This window comes from Lepisosteus oculatus, chromosome 9, assembly GCF_040954835.1.
Source record: "Lepisosteus oculatus isolate fLepOcu1 chromosome 9, fLepOcu1.hap2, whole genome shotgun sequence".
Lineage (NCBI taxonomy): Eukaryota > Metazoa > Chordata > Actinopteri > Semionotiformes > Lepisosteidae > Lepisosteus > Lepisosteus oculatus.
In genome coordinates this window covers 42972124-42989290 of record NC_090704.1, presented here as the reverse complement: position 1 = coordinate 42989290, position 17167 = coordinate 42972124, and the positions used below count along the sequence as shown (strand labels likewise).

Below are 17167 nucleotides of genomic sequence, written 5' to 3'. Positions count from 1 at the left end.
CGAAGAAAGCGTGTTTTATTTGATAGAAACATTTTTCTTTATCACCGAAAAAAGTCGCCACCATGACCTAGCCACCATATTACCACACATGTAGAGCACTGGCGCAGTGCCAAAACACTCATCTGTCTTTTAAAGACTCTAAAGAAAAACACTGTGAAAAAGCAAATCTTAAAATATCTATTACTATACTGAAGGATATACCTGTCTCATGCCACCATGGGCTAAGCATATTGAAAAGACTTGAGTTTTAAATAGGGACCACACTACTAGGACAAACCAGATAATGAGGCTGGGCTGCTCCTCCTCAATACCTCTTCTGAGCCCAAGAACAAACTTGTGGGGCAACCTCCCCACTGATGATGAATCTGGAGGGTCTCAGTTTCATGTCAAAATGTTTTTTGTACATGGAAATGCATATAATACCTAAGCTTCTGTTATTATGTGTGACACTGCAGGTGCCTCCATGTCAATCAATGCAGTCTTCTAAAGAACAGTTACATGCTATGCTGAGAATATTATATAATAATATATTTTATGATTCTTGATATATATTATATCATTATATATTATATAATATATCATACATATGCTGATATCATCAAAATGCTGATGAGATTTTTGATGGGACCTCCAAACGTATGTTATTGATTCTAAAGGTTTACTCCTGACTGTTCATTTGGGTAGAACTAGCTGTCCAAAAGTCTGATCAGAGGCCAGCAGCTGAGTGATTTCTGAAAGAGAAAGTTAGCTGTCAGCTGAATGAATGACTTTTTGATTGTAACCACTGCTGTGTCATTACCTTTCCTAGAGGACAAATGTGATATTTAATAGGTGGTAATACATGCATAAAAATAGAAATCCATCTCTTCACACTTCAGTTGGCATCTATGTACAACAATCTGTGTTACGCATCAAATATTTTTGATAGCATAGGAATTAATAACACAGGTTGTTTGCATGACATCTCAGGGTGAGAGGTCTCTACTGACAGGAGTGTAATTCAAAATATTAAACTAATTAAAAGAGAGTGAGCTGAAAAGCTGCTGGTGAGCTCAGCACTGTGCAGGTTTTGGAGTATTTTCAAAGCTGGTTTTAGCTTCAAAATTCTAAAAGCTTTCAGACTTGAAAGTGATGCATAAAAGAATAAATAAATATATTCAAAGGGTAGGAGTGGGAAAAAATATTGAACACCATTATCCAGGGATATTTATATTCCTGTATGTTACCTATGACGTTGAGAGCAATGATCACATACGTTCACATATTACATCCATCTGACAAAATGAAATGAAAAATAAGGCCATTAGAAGCTGGAATAGCTGGAACACAATCCCTGTGCCAGACCAGGTGCCAATCAGTGCACAGTGTGGACACCAAGCAGCATGAAGGACGACTGGTGTCCTGCACATCAAGTCAACACGCAGAGCACACTGCTGGCCTGAGAAGCAAGGACACGTGTTCCAACAGAGGAAAATTACTTTACTATAAACCAGGTAATAATAATAATAACTGCTTACACTTATATAGCACTTTTCCTGGACACTCCACTCAAAGCACTTTACAGGTAATGGGGACTCCCACCAATGTGCAGCCCCACCTGGATGATCCGACGGCAGCCATAGTGCGCCAGAACGCTCACCGCACACCAGCTCTCAGTGGGGAGGAAAGCAAAGTAATGAAGCCAATTCAAAGATGGGGATTATGAGGAGGCCATGATTGGTAAGGGCCAATGGGAAATTTGGCCAGGATGCCGGGGTTACACCCCTACTCTTTTCGAGAGTTGCCCTGGGATTTTTAATGACCACAGACCACAGGACCTCATCCGAAGAACAGCGCCTGTTTACAGTATAGTGTCCCCATCACTGTACTGGGGCATTAGGACCCACATGGACCCACTGGCCCCACTAACACCTCTTCCAGCAGCAACCTTGGTTTTCCCCAGGAGGTCTCCCATCCAGGTACTGACCAGGCTCACACCTGCTGAGCTTCAGTGGGTTGCCAGGTGTGAGTTGCAGGGTGATATGGCTGCTGGGTAAGGTAGAAAACGTCATGGATGTCAACAATACAAGCTATGCTGGAATTCTCACCATGCTCTAGGTATAGTAGATACTGAGGGAATTGATCTCAACAGAAGTAAGAAATGGCTTACTTCACATTGTAACAGTTGGAAAAGCTAGATTTTTCAGTTAATCTTTTTTTATTTACAAAACAGAAAAAATGTCAGAGGAAATCGTGCCCATCTAATCAATTTCCCTTACCTTGGAAAATAAGATTATGGGTCCTACTGCAGTCTGTATTAACTTATTTGATTGTTTCCTCTACTTTTAAAAAATCTGATTTGCACAGACGTCGTGACGTTTAAATTGACCTTTGATTATAATTAACTAATGGAATTAAAGCCTACTTTATTTTTGTACACTTTTTGGATTACATATTTAGAGCATATTTCTCTACAGAAAAGCAAGCTCATTTTTCTTTTAGCTTAACTCCTCCTGGAGCCAAACTAAACCTTCTAACACCTGCAAGCTCTCAGTGTACTTAGCTTTATGGAAAACATTTAACACCGAGTATCATTCAGGTGTCATAATTAATTTCTGGGGAATTAGGTTATACGACCTGTTCTTTATCCAAGCAATGTTGTTCAAAGCACACTCATACAGTATGTAAAGGACTTTGTATCCATGGTTAGAGTATCAGAGAATACGTTATTTACTGCAATAAAGTGATAATTAACCACTAGCGTTTTGCAAGCTAAGTATTGCTTGTGAGACGCTAATATTTTACTCCCATTCAATGTTCAAATGCAATGCTTACTAGTCTTAAACCCGTCCCGTAAGCAATGGCCACACGCACTGAGCTCTGACACGAAGTGTCTAAGACAACGGGAAAATTTATCTTCTGTATTTTCGAAACATTGCGTTTCTGCTCTCTGTTCGATGACTAGTATCTAAAAACGGGGAAACGTAACGTTGTATTTTATTAGGTAAGAATCTCCAGTTCTCCACCTTGTGGCAGAATGAAGTACCAACTTTGTTCCCAGTAACTTTTAATCGCCCATGAAAACTAAACACAGACACCGAAAGCCAACTCACGCAGCATGCCCGAGCTAAAATTACTCCCCGTTATTTATAGCAGAAGCAAAAAGGTAATAAAAACAATCACTTCTGTACAAGTACGGGGGCAGTTCGTGGCACAGTGATAATGATCAGTGTGCGTGTCATGATATCAGATTCAACAAACGCCTGAAGAATTCGCGATACTAAAAAGATAACGAATAAAAAAAAACTGTTTATTTTCTAATGAGGACGACGTTGCGAAATGAACGACATGTTTTTAAGCTCTAACAGCAAGCAACAGGTTCCTCCAGTCCAAAGCAGGCAGCTGTGGAAATGGTTTCAGTTTCGACGGCCTAGGCTAGGTTCAACACTTTCTACGCACTCCAGAGAGAAACTGTATATCCAAAGTACAGAGTATGTAGCACAAGCTGGGGAGATGTTTCACAAAGCTGTTTCTGCTTAAAACTATCACATACGTGTGCGTGATGTGTGCGTTTTGTACAATGTCACCGCGGCAGTTTATTGTAGCAAACGTTCATTTTTAAATATTCATAGTCATGCCAAACGCCCGACAAAGGAAACCAGAATAAAACACAACAAACTGGTGCCCTGTCTCACTGTAGGCTATCAAATATCAATACTATTACAGCTCAAACATCCATCTATTATCCAAAGTTGATTCGACCAATGCACGTCCAACCAAAGAGAGGGGGAGCCTAACCAGGCAGACACTGGGAGTCACCGCGGGTCACCAGTCCATCACAGGGTGCACACGCAGACACACACAGGGGCAATATGGAGACCCCACGTAACCCAGTCAGCATGTGCTTTTTTTAAGTGTGAGATAACACACAGGAATATGAGGAGAGCATTCAAACGTCTTGCCCAGAGTCTAACCCAGGATGTGCATGGTGAGTCAGAGATCTAAGCTCCATGCTCCTGATGCTTCAACCCTTTCAACACTCCATTAAGAGCCATTTGGTTGCTCTTCAGTCTTGAGCATCCTTTGATTGACATTAAAGAAAACGCACATGGACACAAATAAAAACCCTGGCAAGCTCTGTGTAATGAGAAGCACCATTGAAGGCAATTTCTATATTCTTACAGTCTCTAAGACTGTGCTGGACATACATCAATGAAATGATTTTTTTTAAAATCAAGATCAAAACTATTTTGGAGATCAGAGAAACATGCTTGTTAAAGGAACACACCATTACAGTGCATATGAGCTACCGCAGACCAAATCTAGGTCTTTTGTTCAGTAAATGAAACTGAGAGAGGTTATTGACATATCTCTTTACTCCGTGATAATACAGTTGAGACACAAGCGCGTTACCCTGAGCATTCAGCTTTTATATACTGTATGTGAAGACTGGATTCACATCAGCAGAACAGTAGCCTATTGAAGGGGCTCACGGAGTGCAGGTTAACAGCAATGAGTTAATGTGGAACTAAACTGAACGCGAGAGAAGCAGCCAAATTGCATCACCATTGGCTAATAATAACAACACCATGAGGCCCTGAGATGAGTAGGATGAAAGCAAAACGCGTGCAGTCCTACAGTATGTACGCATCATTTCGTGATGATGACCCAAAAGCGTGACTTGCCGCAGATGGATCTGCAGCATTCCGGGCGCAGCTGTCAGCACAGATAGAACTTTTTGAGCGTTGGTCTTTGGATCTGCAGGTTACTGAAATTAAATAGTGCAGAAAACGAAAGCGGCACGCTAACCATCTTTTTTAATTAAAACGCGAACTTTCTCATTGTCGTGAATAAAAACAAACGCGGACATTTACAATTTAAGATCGTCCGGGAAGAACATCCTTAATAGTAACTACTCATATACTGTAGGTTCCTATATGCAGCTGGTAACGTTACCATGTTCGTGATTAGTGGAATGAGTGGTTAAAAACAAATGCTATTCAGACATAGAAACAAAACATTTCTTGACAGTCACACGCAATAGGGATCTTATTATTATTTTACTGTAGCCTGTAACTGAAAACTACCGCCTACAGGTCGGCGTCAGACTTCTGATTGATTCAAAGATATTTTAAATGCTGTTTATTGACACGTACGAGGTCTAGAAATATTACTAGCAAAGGTTTATGTTCCTGTTTCCCGTTAAAGAAGAAAACGTTTTGTTCTAGACAAAGCTAACAACTCAAGTTTGTTTCCTTTTCATGCAGTCTACGGGATTTTAAAGTTCGCCGATTTAGTGCCCAGAAGAAAGTGAAAACATATACACTAGGAAATATATATCATTTATATAATAACTTGTGGCAGCTGTTTTGTTGATCGGATGCAGTTGTGGGAACCGAGATTCGGTTTCACAGTACTACGTAATGTTGTCATTTTGCATTATGGTTTCCGCAAAAAAAGACGTAAAAGATACGCCACAGAAATCTAACAACTTGGCTTTAACAGTTCCGTCACGTTTTACCTCCTGTTTTCAAAGATAAAGTAAACTCTCAGAATGTGCAATTAACATTACTGGACACCACCAGTACGGAACCACCCACAGTAAAGCGAATATATTCTGTCGCCTCTTCAGACCGCAGTAGATAGAAATGCAAGCATGCAAACATACTGATATTATTTATAATGAACTGCTCCTTGTTCATCACAGAGAGCAGCAGTAAATCAAACCTGGTAGCAAGCGCTACTTAACTGCAAATCAAACTTTGCCTGTTTCGCTGTTAAACCAGAATATGGCAACTACTGAACTCCGTTTAACGAGAAATAAGCCATTTAAGGATCTCATTCATTGAGAGCAACCGTAGCAGTAACTCATTTCCCAGGGTGTCAGCAGCCGACCTACTCCAGACACCTTGCTCAGACAGCAGCACTTCTTCGTGCAAGGAGGCTTTCAAGATATTTAGTTCAAGTAATCACTTTCAATATCTTTCCATTAGTAACAATACTGGACAGAAGTTTACAAGCGGTCGACAACTCACGCCTGCCCTTCTGCAAGTCGATTGGCTACGAGGGAGATGGGCGGGGGGAACCGGTACACGCTATTTAAAATGCATGGTGGAAACTGTAGGCTTGCCAGATTACCACTCTCAGTCATCGCGGTAGCGAATGGGGCATTGGTTTTGACAGTAATTTTTTTTTAAAAAAAACTATACATATATGAAATTATATAAGGGCAACCTAATGTTGGATACTCGAGAGCAATAAACACCGGGGATCTATTCTATATCTGTTTACAGCGGGGTAACCAGTTTCCCTTCGGAGATCAACAGGTAAGAACTTCTCATTTGTGTTTCTGGTGGCCGGGAAGGCTCCGCATGCTGTTCAGTTACATTTACCAGCAAGATTATTTCCTAAAAAACAAGAATGCTTTTAAAAGCGGTAGTTCTGGAAGACTACGTAGTTCCCGTAAATGCTTAGCTGTCAAACTCAGAAAGATTCTCTGAAGGGCTCTCGCAGACCTAGGACCTAGTTGTACTGTAACTTTTCATTTGTGTGCTATCGTATGCATTACAGATTCATATACGTTACAGATGTCATTAATATTCCTAGATACACAGTAGCTGACATAGGCTAGTACTGTCTTGTATGAAAATATGGCGTTAGAATGAATATTGGCATGCAAACTTAAGTTGAAGTCTTAGCAGTCTGTAAAATAATCAACTATCTGGTATCCATTTTGCAACAAAGCTCGTCCCCCAGAGTGTGAAATCCACGACTACCAAAACAATTTCAGGTTTCAACGTGTATAATGTTATAGGTATACTGAAATCACATATATTTTTTTTTTCAAATATTACTCAAAAAGTCATGGTTATTGCGTTTAAAGAACTAGTTAGCAACCTTCTTGTCGTTCGCTTCAAATTAAACCACAGGGTGATTGAGAGAACTGTCTTTTCCTTCGGGTTTTCTACAAACGTGTTAACATGTTGTAACATCTGTGGAAGTAGTTCTGGGGTGTATGGATAAACTCAAACTGACACTTGTAACACCAATCATAGCTCAGGTTGCATCACTCTGCGCTTTAGTCTGGAACTGCGCTCCTGGTGTTCCAAGTACCCGCTGAGATGAACGGACAAACCCGTGTTTGAACTAGGCTGTAATTTTTTGATCTTACTGAGTGTTGTCCCCCAGAGTGAATCACCCCTTCTTTGACTATTTGCTCCCTGAAACTGAACAAACGCCTGCCCGAGGGTATCGTCTTATTGGTGCTGCACCTGTTACTTTTTCTGCGTGCAAGCTTGTTGCTTAGGATTCAATTGCAGTGATAAATGGGATCCTCACTTCCTATATAGGTAAACATCATCATTGTGTCTCTAGCATGCTAACTGCACAAAGATATACAGAGCCTAAACCAAGAAGACCAACGTATAACAACGTAAAGAGCAATACCGAAGGGCTTCACCAGGTAATCTGGGGTGCCCAGTTGTTTCTGAAACTTTTGAAAAGTACTTTTTTTTCTCCATTTCTGCATCCAGTGAAGTATTTTTCCACTCCGTGTTGCAAATGTTGAGCTCAAAGCCAGCAAGAGCCCATCAGGTTATGTAGCCAAATCATACGATATTACGTGCTCGTTTGCTTCTTTTTAAGAGCACGACACTACGTTGGCTCACACACTTGAACACGCGCGTCTGGCAGAAAAATATACGTGATGACAATACACCATGTCTGCAAGCCAGTGTACAGTATGTGCATTTGTCACAGTTTGTCATTATCAGCACTATCAGAGCGTCACCCACGCTGCCCTCCACCCCGTGTTCTCCATCTGTTTCTCTCCAGACGCCGAATTAGTCAAAGCAAGCAAGTAACTGATGAAGTACAACATTGCAGTTCAAAGAAAAAGGTCTTTAATTCAAACAAAATCCACATTTGCAATTGCTGAATGCATTGATACCCTGCCCACCATTACCTGTTCACCTGCCCCAGCTTGTTGTAGGGTTAAGCAAGTACAGTATAGTGGTATTGAATTTCCGTTAGAAATAAATCGATCTTTTAGTGTATAAAAATAGAGTGAGGTTTATGCAACATTTTCCATTTGCCTCCTCCCTGCCATGCATACAGTATGTGGTCACAAACAAATGCATGCGCCATAGAAGTCACTCCATGTCTATCACATTGCATGTTCATCACAGAGTCAGAGAAACAGTTAAAACACTTCTCTTTTGTTTAATCAAGTGGTATTACATGAAAGTCGAACCAGTCACATGTGTGGTAGTGCTGTATTAAGCGATACCCTGCATCACTATAAATGACAGTGCAGAAAAAAAAAGTTTCTGTTCAAGAGGATGCTCCGTACTTCTTTCCCCTCTGGAGCCTTTCTGTATGACATGTCATGTTTCATTAATCTCCAAGTCTGCAGGATTTTGACAGGATGCATGTCGCTGGTGGCTAATGTACAAGCAAGGAAGGTCATCAGGTGACACTCAAGCTGCTGTTTAATAGCCTACACTCAGCTTGTGAAATAATATAGAGGTGATGCATGTATGTTGGTGATTTGGAGCACTAACTCCACTGTGTTCAGTAGCCCGTTAAGTACCATGCTGTCTTTTTGTGTGTTTCTGTCATGCTCCACTATTTGTTTGTTTACTTTATACAAAAACATAACTGTTCTGGAATCAGAGCAGCCAGATATTCTGGAGTCTAAGAGAAAGTCCTGCCATCTATGTAATTACCTTACTGAAACTGACACGCTGGCTGCTTTCAAGAAACAGTTGGATAAGATCCTCATATCAATTAGCTGTGAACATCCAATCGGGCTGAACAGACCAAATGGCATCATCTTGTTTGCAATCTCTCTTATGTTTCTACATTCAAATACCCCTGATGTGTGGCCGTAAGATTCAAGCCTTACCTCCTCAGCTCTCAGAGACTGGCATTAACAACCCACTAACACAGTACTTGCCTGAATAAGACAGTTACAGATGCCTTACACCAGCTTGGATTTTCAAACTATCCAGAAATCATTCTACGGCAGCTTTCAAAGTTTAAATAAAACTTTCATCAAGTTGCAATTTTTGAAAAGCGCTCATAAATATAATTAGTTATTTTAGATCATTTGAATTAAAGAAGTGTTAATGCCAAAGTTATCCACTGGTTACACAGAGAGATGCAATTTGTTCTTATTTTGCCAGTTTCTCAAGAAAACATCTGTTTAGATATATTCTGTATGTGTATTATAGTCCACAAATAATTGAAGAAAAAAGCAATGAAGAATGTCACCTTAATGTGCAATGTGCAAGAAATAGTAAATTCTAGATTATTAAGAAAGCAAAGTTGTTCTCTTGTATCTCAATAGCTACTGTATATATCAATTTAACAGAACACTTTATGCCCTTCACTGCTACATGTCCTTTGTTGTTAAAAGGCAGCAAAGGATATGGTGTTAGTGCTGCAGAGCTTTTTAATGAGTGGAGATCGAGTTCTCACCGAGAGGTCCCATAGGACAGTGATGAGCAGAGATCCCTGAAGGTTTGCTGTGAATCAACAAGCTTTGCGGTTCCCAAGAGCAAAGAAAAGACTGCTCTGCTGAAAGAAAGTGTTTTTCCAACTGCAGAGGTTCTCATGTTGACAAGAGGGAGAAATATAAAGTTCTTATTTGAAAGTCATCTAATATATCCTTATTAACAGCCCATGTGATCGCTATTCTTAGACTCACAAAGAGGTAGAAGACAGTATATCAATGTTATGGGTAAAGCACATTGCAGTGGCTGTCTATTTTAAAAAAATGTAATGATTTAAGGTATGACATTCTTTTAAAAAACTAAAGTTAAAATATGGCTTCTTTAATATCATTTTTGTTTTTGTATTTTACTTTGCAAAATTACTGTAGACTTTGATCCTAATAGTACGAAGCTTTGAAAAATGAGTAATGGACATTGATAAAAAAATGTGACCTTTAGCCTTCTTTAGACTATAGTATTTTAATAGAAGCACTTCAACAATACTGTAAGATGCTGCAGGGATTTTATTTTATTTGTCTTCTCCTTGAAATGTCAAAATTACAGAATCTCCTCTTTGTGAGTGATGTGCATGGCATTCTCAGACAAAAGAGAAAAAGGCATGGAAAGCTTTCATCATGCTCTGCTGTGATAGAATGTTATGTAACCAGTACAGTTCTACAGTGAGATACAAAATAGAGTGCTTATTTTCTTCACATACAGTTTGCATAGGTTGCTGGCCAAATCAATGAAGATGCGTTTTAAGGCTGTAATTAAGCAGGACTGGTCAAGTGGCAAATTAATGTTGCGTCACTTAGTAATCAAATAAAGCACCACTCTGTTTTCTTTTTGTAGAGGCCAATTTTGTGTTTCTATTCAAGCAGTAAGAACCTTTTCAATGCAAGATGTTAATATTACCCTTCACATGCAAGTGTAATGCTGTGACCTGGCAGGGAATTGCATGTTTTTTCTTAACAACTACCTTTCGGTCATTTAGTCTTGAAAGGAGGCAGCAGATGTTATATACTATAAGTCTACTTGCAGAGATGCTGTTTAAAACAAAAGTCAAATTTTATTGTTCTTTCTGTTTTCCATTTTAACCTCACGGCACCCCAAGAATGGGGGAAAGTGAAGTTTTCACGGGCCTTGGAAGGACAACCAAACCACTTCTGAAATGTGGCTAATGAGAAAAACGATCAGACTGTGTAATTTTATCTGTCATACACAGTCAAGCCAACAAAAATATATCTACGATTAACAGCAACGATTTTACTGGATCCTATCCGACAAAATCCTTGACTTTTCTCTGCAGCAGTTTAAGGCAAGAATAGGGTTAGATTACATGCTGTTATTTTGGCATAACATAACATATTTTGGCAGGTTTGATCATTTGTACCCTGTGGTACTTGTAAAGGTTTTCTCAGGATACAGTCCTAGTCCGTTGTTCAATTGTTAATCGGATGTCTTTGTTGCTTTTTAAACAAATATAGCATATAGTTTAATACTAGTAACGTCCATTGCCTGCAGATACAGGGACTTGTGCTTTTCCATGTGTTTATTCATTCCTGCTCTGGTTTGGGGTTGCTGACATAATGATGAACATTTGGAACACTCGTATAGTGGGAAAGTATCCTTTGAAGTGTATTCAGACTCATTAGCTTTCAGGCCTTAAATTGTCCTGGATTTTCTTTTAAGGGTTAAAGTCCTCAGCACATTTGTGTTCAGTGATTGCTCTGCTGTTTAAACAGCAACAACACCTCAGTATTTTTTTCCATTGCTACAAGCTGCTAACTAACCACTGTAAACTGCAGCTGTAATTTGAGCCGGCTGCCATTAGTCATTGTGTGTAGCACCTAGATTTTGCAGCTGAAGAAAAGGTGAGCTCGTTACATCAGACGGAGCTTTTTACAAAAAAAGTACATCATCCTAGAAACCTTTACTGCAATCATTAAACTCAGTGACTGACCTTTAAAATAAAAGACAAGAATGAAACTGAAAAATATCAGTCAGACAAACTTTAGATCTGATGCTGAAATATTCATGAAATACAGTGTAGTCATCATGGTTAGTTTTCCAGTATGAAAGAATTATTTTGCTAAAGATTTTTTTTACTTACCACTTAATTTGATCTAAAGGTTACAAAATACTGCTTTTATTACTCTATGTTAAAAAAAAACTATGTAACGGTCCATCTTAATTCAACAGCAAACAAATGGAAACATTAAAAAGCAGCTTTTCTTTATGTGGGTGCCATTCAAAAAACTTCAGCTTTGTCCGTGTCCATGCCAATGAGTTGAATGATTTCCTTTTGTTTCTTATTCCCACAGAACACTTCACCAATGAGGTCCAAAGACCAGATGAAAGAGGACTGAAAGAATTCTTCCTCAGTCCACAGACCTTCCTTGGTGGGGCCAAGGATAGCAGAGGGGCAGAGCACCTTCTTCCAATTCACCCTATTTCTTTTGTGTGTGGTCCCACGAGCGTTCAAAACTGTTTCTCCAAAGGTTTTTCCAGAAACTCAGACTGTTTTCCAAAGCAGAAGCACAGCCATCCCAGGCAGACGCGATGGGAAGCGTGCGAGCCAACCGCTACAGCATCGTGTCGTCTGAAGAAGACGGGATGAAGCTGGCCACCATGGCCGTGCCCAACGGCTATGGAAACGGCAAGGGCAAAGTTCACACGCGGCACCAGAGCCACAGCCGCTTCGTCAAGAAAGACGGCCACTGCAACGTGCAGTTCATCAACGTGAGCGAGAAGGGCCAGCGGTACCTCGCTGACATCTTCACAACCTGCGTTGACATCCGCTGGCGCTGGATGCTGGTCATCTTCTGCCTTGCCTTCATTCTTTCCTGGCTCTTCTTTGGCTGTGTCTTCTGGCTAGTGGCTCTGTTCTACGGCGACCTGGACAATAACACTCAGAAATGTGTCTCCAACGTAAGCAGCTTCACAGCGGCTTTCCTCTTCTCCATCGAAACGCAAACAACAATAGGGTATGGTTTCCGTTACGTAACAGACGAGTGCCCTGTTGCCGTCTTCATGGTGGTCTTTCAAAGCATAGTGGGCTGCATCATTGACGCCTTCATTATCGGAGCCGTCATGGCCAAGATGGCCAAACCCAAGAAAAGGAATGAGACCCTAGTCTTCAGCCACAATGCCACTGTAGCCATGCGGGACAATAAACTGTGCTTGATGTGGCGTGTGGGCAACTTGAGGAAAAGCCACCTGGTTGAGGCGCATGTGAGAGCACAGCTTCTTAAGTCCAGGACCACAGCTGAGGGGGAATATATCCCCCTTGACCAGATGGACATTGATGTAGGCTTTGATAGTGGCATTGACCGCATTTTCCTGGTGTCACCCATCACCATTGTCCACGAGATTGATGAGGACAGCCCCTTCTATGACATGAGCAAGCAGGACCTCGAGACCTCTGAATTCGAGATTGTAGTCATCCTGGAAGGCATGGTAGAAGCCACAGCCATGACCACTCAGTGTCGCAGCTCCTACCTGGCGGGAGAGATCCTCTGGGGTCACCGCTTTGAGCCAGTTCTCTTTGAAGAGAAGAACTACTACAAAGTAGACTACTCACGCTTCCACAAAACCTATGAGGTTCCCAGCACACCTCTTTGCAGTGCCAGGGACCTTGCCGAGAAGAAATACATGCTACCCACTTCCAACTCCTTTTGTTATGAAAATGAGGTGGCACTCCTGAGTAAAGAGGAGATGGAGGACATCGGAGGCAGTTTAGGGCCTGAAGGCACCAACACTGACACAATCTCAGAAACAGACCACAATCAGGCCACTATGCCTCTAGAGCCCAGACCTCTGAGACGTGAATCAGAAATATGACTGTACAACTTTTGGGAATAGGGTTTGCAGAAATCTCTTTTTCAAAAGGCACATTGAGCTGAACTGGGCCCAAAAACGGAAATCCAGTTTCAGCAGACGGTACTGCTGTGAGTAGTTTGGATTGAGGACTAGAATAGGATTTCTTTTTCTTAAAAAAACAGACACACAGACAACATTATGAGCTTTCTGATAAAGAATATGAAAGACTGCCGGATGACACAGTGACAGTATTTAATTCTAAGTGAAATGACTATACTTCTGTGTGTATCAAAAGGTGGAAAGGATTAAGGTTGAAAATGGATGTTTTGTGTTCAGAGGTTGAAAACTGCAGTCATGTCTCTGGGTATCTGTCCAGAAGAAACATGAGAACAACAAGATGGGTTTAGTAGTATTCATCTGCTTTATTGTTTTTAAAGCTGCTATTAAAAACATGTTTTACAATAAAGGCAGGTAATACTTTTCCCACACACACACATATGCACGCCTCTCTGTGTGTTAAAAATATAGAAATTGTACTGAGTATTGTACAATTGACTAGAATTCTCATTGCCATCTCCTTTTTTTCCCCATCTTAAACCAAACAAATTTGCACATTTGCACATAAAATAGATCCCAGGCAAGAGAGCTCTGAAGTCTTTGTTAGAAAATCAATTAAAAGGATGTTAGTTGTAGTCCATTAGATGTTTTAAGAGTGAGAAATTTCTTACACATTTTCCAGTGAAAGCACACTTGGCCCACCACCTGTTGCCTGTCCTCAGCTGTCCTACTCTGTGGGCTGGGCTGGGCTGACCTGGACTGAACTGGTCTGGTCCAGTGTGCATGCTGATGAAGCACTGACCGAATAGGAAGTTTCATAACGTTTCCCTAGAGACAGGATCCTGACAGACAATGCTGAAGAAGAAGAGAATTAAAAAAATAAAGAATACCATTGTAGTGTTTTAAATGAAATCATTAAGCAATACTTCCTCTGTGTGGGTGACATGGAAGCAATAAGAAATGCTAATACTCAGAGCACATATAGTCTGTTTTTTGTTCCTGTTGCTGTGCTTTAATCTTAATCCTCTGTCAACGAGCAGGTCTCTTAAGGGAACATTTGTCTGTTGAGCTGCAAAATCATCATAAAAAATATGCAATCCATGTAATTAAATCTTTTGAAAACTGCTGCAGCCACAGCTTTTAAACAGATGGACTTGTTCAGTAACATAGCAGCAGCAAACAACATACATGTTCAGAGGGGCAAAACATATGAGACTGTGCACGTTAAACTGCTGAACCCATCTTGTTCTTATCTAAATATAGAATCCCTTTGCAATATGAGCCTCTATCCCTGTCTCAGACCCTCTTTCCAGAAAACCCAGTGGAATTTCATTAACATAAGCATTGGCTTCTGATTAGATATCTAAACCTGGTCTTGGGTGTTTTTTTTTAAAGTAAAAACACACAGAGGAGCTTGTGAGGAGTCAAATTAATAGAGAGCGTGTCTGCTTCTGTTGAAGAATACAGACAGAAAGTCAAGAATTTAGGAGTGCATCAGAAAACAACTGAGCAAATGAATGTCATGAATTGCTGCTATACTGCGTGTATTGTAACGATAAAAATAGCTTGAAGCCAAAGAGTATTCATTGTGTAGGAAAAAGAAACAAAGTTGAACATTTTTTAGGAACCAAAAATCTACACTGACTACAGTCAAGGAGCACACTGAGGCTTTTCAGTCCACAAAATCACATGGTTCATTCACAATATCTTTTCAAGTGAGATGACTAGTTTTGCAAAAAGACAGATTTTTCTAAAAGTATATGTATAAGTTGAACAAATATTTTCATATTTAAAGCCAAATGTAAATAGGACTGTTCCTTAAATAGGCAGTTCATCATTGCTACAGGTTAGCAACCCTTTTACCTTCTCTTGTCAAGCCTTATAGGGTCCCTGTTGCTGTGGACTGTGTTTATTATCCACGCATGATTTTATTACTCAGTTTGACTAGGTTAAAAGCGATTTTGAAAAGTGTTCTGGAATGTTCTTTATCAAGAAGTTTAATTTTTTTTAAGCCAAACCCCCAGACTCATTAACCTTGTGCAAAGCATTTCAGGCCAGCCCTCTTTCTCCCACATTACTGAACCTCATCTGTGGTGCACTTAAGACTTTACAGATGTGCTATACACTGCAGGCAGTACCTGACATTAGCATTAGTCCTTCCCTGGACACTCGTGACTCGTGGGCTTAGCGCCCACCCACTTCCACACTGAATATACTCTCCTATCTGCCACACTGTTTGCCTTGTATGAAATCATTTGCACTCTTTCTGGAAGGGTGGGGGTGGGGGAGCAAAATGTCATTTTATTTCATTGTAAATCACCAGCCAGAAATGTAAAAACAATATATGTGCAAACCATTGGAAATTGCGAGGTACTGATCAGGGACAGCCTGGTTTCAAGTGAGATGATGAGGCAAAAACTGTGGAATGTGAAGGCACCTTTATGCTGCTGTAATCTGAACCATTTTACAGGTGAAGCAATCAACTAGGTCTTGACAGAAATCTGTGTCTGCACTGTACACACAAAGGTACCTTGTCACATTCTTAATATCAGAGGTTTGTGAAAACATCTCCGTTCCTGTGATTTTACAAGCAACAGAGTGTACCTTCTTCAGCAGTCCTTTAAATGTGGGAGATGATGCAGTAGCATGAGACTTTTACAGGTTAGGTCAAACCCACATTAGGGGGAGAGGAACCAGAAAGAGTGGTTTTGGCATTAGTAGCTGTACCTGGGTACAAGTCTTTAAGTACATCCGTTTGCAAGACGTTGTTAGACTCAAGCTGTTTACATGTCCCTTGCTTGTAAGTGTTCTGTCCAGCCTAAGGTCAAAAAGAATGCCTAGCCTTTTATTTTGCATTAGGGTTACTTTGGGGACGACAAGATGAAAAGCCATAAGTACTGTAATCTCCTCAATGGTATGGCTTCTGTGAGCCATTTGGGAGTTTTGCATAGTGCTGCATTGAAGGTCGCTGTCAATAACGATTCTCCTGTTTCGTATCAAGGACTGGCAACCTTGGCAGCATTTCTCCCTCCTCTGTAAATAAATCCTTCCCTTTGCAGCCTTTTTTGTATCAGAGTCTTCCTATTGTACTGCAAAAATCATGGAATGTACAGATTTTTTATATTAATATTATTGTTATTATTATTGTATGTCTTATTTTATTGTTTTTCAATAAAACAGCAATGAATTATTAAAAGGCCTGTTGATTTAAGTATAAACCCTCCAGCACAAGTGTTCTGTGATTCCCACAGGCTATGGTTTTTGACTTCAGACTAGTTCACTGCCACTGTAGTTTATTACCCAGCAGCACTGCCTAATAAGGAGGGTATTTATAGATAAATAAAGAGCTTGTAATGAACTTTAACGGGCCTGTTGTCTGGCTGGCCCCAAATCTGTATCATATTAAACCTTTTTAGCTGTTGATCTATGTGTGTGTGGAGCAGCTGTATAAATAGTGGAAGGGCTGAATTTTTCCAGGGAACTTTAATTTAATAAGAAAATAGCTCCTGGACACCTTTTTTAACCTCGACAAATATAGTAATCATCTAAACAATTCTGAAAGATGGTAGCTGGGCACTGTCAGAAGTTGGGTTATACTAACCAGTCTTTTGCAAACCAGTATTGATGCCAAGCTGTTGTATCACAGCTCTGTTACTCCACTGCTAAGCAGCTCCCTCACAACAAACGAATTGGGGATGGAACAGAAAAAACCTGTGTCGGTTCACTCACCACTACATTTGCAGGAAACTTCTAAAGCATCTTCTAATAAATGTTTCAATTGGTCCTTTTCCATACCTTTTACTATTCTTATATGT

General features: G+C 40.3%; 1 protein-coding gene across 1 annotated transcript; it reads left to right on the top strand.

Moving 5' to 3' along the window:
• Window positions 1-6126: 6126 nt before the first annotated feature.
• On the top strand, window positions 6127-16415 carry kcnj2a (potassium inwardly rectifying channel subfamily J member 2a). Its single transcript, XM_015355870.2, has 2 exons — window positions 6127-6305; window positions 11798-16415. The coding sequence occupies exon 2, from the start codon at window positions 12036-12038 to the stop codon at window positions 13314-13316; it is 1281 nt and encodes a 426-aa protein (XP_015211356.1). The 5' UTR covers window positions 6127-6305; window positions 11798-12035; the 3' UTR covers window positions 13317-16415.
• The last annotated feature ends 752 nt before the right edge of the window (window positions 16416-17167 follow it).